The sequence below is a fragment of the Aplysia californica genome, unplaced genomic scaffold (assembly GCF_000002075.1).
Source record: "Aplysia californica isolate F4 #8 unplaced genomic scaffold, AplCal3.0 scaffold00074, whole genome shotgun sequence".
In the NCBI taxonomy this organism is placed as follows: Eukaryota; Metazoa; Mollusca; class Gastropoda; order Aplysiida; family Aplysiidae; genus Aplysia; species Aplysia californica.
Genome location: NW_004797344.1, coordinates 809,019 through 810,723, shown reverse-complemented (window position 1 = coordinate 810,723; position 1,705 = coordinate 809,019). Strand labels below are relative to the sequence as shown.

The 1,705-nt window shown below is 47.1% G+C and overlaps 1 protein-coding gene across 4 annotated transcripts in view; it reads right to left on the bottom strand.

The window, feature by feature from the left end:
• Positions 1-30: 30 nt before the first annotated feature.
• The window catches only part of LOC101852835 (galactose-3-O-sulfotransferase 2), a 51,355-nt gene continuing 49,680 nt past the window's right edge, over positions 31-1,705 (bottom strand). For all 4 annotated transcript variants that reach the window (XM_005094032.3, XM_005094029.3, XM_005094031.3 and 1 more), the window contains exon 3: positions 31-1,303. In XM_005094032.3, coding sequence (XP_005094089.1) covers positions 70-1,303 — 1,234 coding nt within the window. In that variant the 3' untranslated portion in view covers positions 31-69. The remainder of the gene's footprint in view (positions 1,304-1,705) is intronic.

The following is a 1,705-nucleotide window of genomic DNA, read 5'->3' as shown; positions in this document are numbered from 1 at the left end:
TCTCTCTCTCTCTCTCTCTCTCTCTCTCTCTCTCTCTCTCACTCTCTCCCATCTTCAGGCCACACATCTTTAGTGGATTTTGGACCCCGAAAGTGGTGTCGGAGTGACCACTGGGGGTCGTGCTCTCTTCAAGAGGACATCCAAAGCCACCAGCTCGGGCATGCGCAGAATATTGCAGTCCTCGGCCGTGACGTTGAACGCGTCATACCAGCGCGTAGCTGTGACGTAAAAAAATGAAGATTTTGTTTCACACGTGTGCTTGACCTGTGTCAAAAGTGACCGGAAGTTGTCTAGTTCTTGGAAGAAGTCTTCGCTCTGACGAGACAGCTCGTCCTGCAGACGCTTCAAAAAGAAATCGTAAAGCTTGTAATCCAAGGAAGACAATTTCCTATGTCGCTTTCGGTCCTCGTCTGTAAAGTTTCTTCTGGGTTTTCTACCGTTTTTGTTCTTTGGAATGAACAGAATATCCTTCGTGTCCCAGCACAGTGCGTGTTTTAGCAGCAAAAGTGACTCATCAAAATATTCCATGATCATAACGAGAAGGAAATCTTGAGACAGTTGTTGAAGGTATTCATCAAACTTTGAAGGTGAAAATAACTCGTCTACACTCAATCCAAAATCTTCTGCTTGCTTGTTTCGTAAATATGAAAAATGTACGTTCCCTTTTTCATATTTGTAAGGGTTAGAGAAAAATTCTGACAGCGGATTCGTAAAATTTCGAATCGAGGGATTGACACGAGCAAGTGAGCCGATTACGCCATAGTATTCGAATATTGACTCCACTTGGGAAAATGGCTCTCTGAGGATCGATATATAAACAGTATCTGAAGGCATGATTAATCGGAATGCGGTGCGGTTGTAGACTGCGTGATTACAGAGAATATTGTACTCCTCCTTACCAGGCAGTAAGGGAATGACGGCTTGTAAGGTGAGCCTACCTCCAGGCTTAGACAGATAGTTGTAGGCAAAGGTGTGGCTGGGTTTGTCCGGCAAGGCGAACTGCAAATTCCTCGTCATCCCGTAACGTTGTAGAATGCTCGTGACAGTCGAGGACCCCGCCTTGTGTGTCTTTAGGAATGCGATGTTGTGTATTGGAGAACATGTCGGCGACGGTTTCGTCACATTGTCCGAGATGATGAAGTTGAGGTACTTGACTTGACCCGACACGTAACCAGAGACGTCCGCAGTGTTGCTGGGAGTGACCACCACGTCGACCATCACAGGAGCGCGTAGCTCAGTGGGATTCCCCGACGATTGAAGGACGGCAAGGGTGAAGACGACCACGGCCGCCAGCAGCACCAGCCTGTGCCACAGGGAGATGTGGGAGAGAGAGAGAGAAAGTGGGAGTTATTTTGCTTTTAATAAGAGTTTTACGGCACTTGCAACGCAGTAAGGTAATATAAGTGCCGAAGATTAGAGGTGTTACAAGAGAAAAAGAAGGAGGGGAGATAAAGACGATAGATGTTTGAAGCAAACCACACCAGGGCACCCGCCAACCACCCACTAAAGTGGGAGTTAGATGTGTTGATGTGGAAGAGGGAAAGAAAGTGGGAATTAGATGTGGGAGAGAGAGAGAGAGAGAGAGAGAGAGAGAAAGTGGGAGTTTGATGTGGGGGATGTGGAAGAGAGAGAGAGAGAGAGAGAGAGAGAGAGAGAGAGAGAGAGAGAGAGAGAGAGAGAGAGAGAGAGAGAGAGAAACAACACT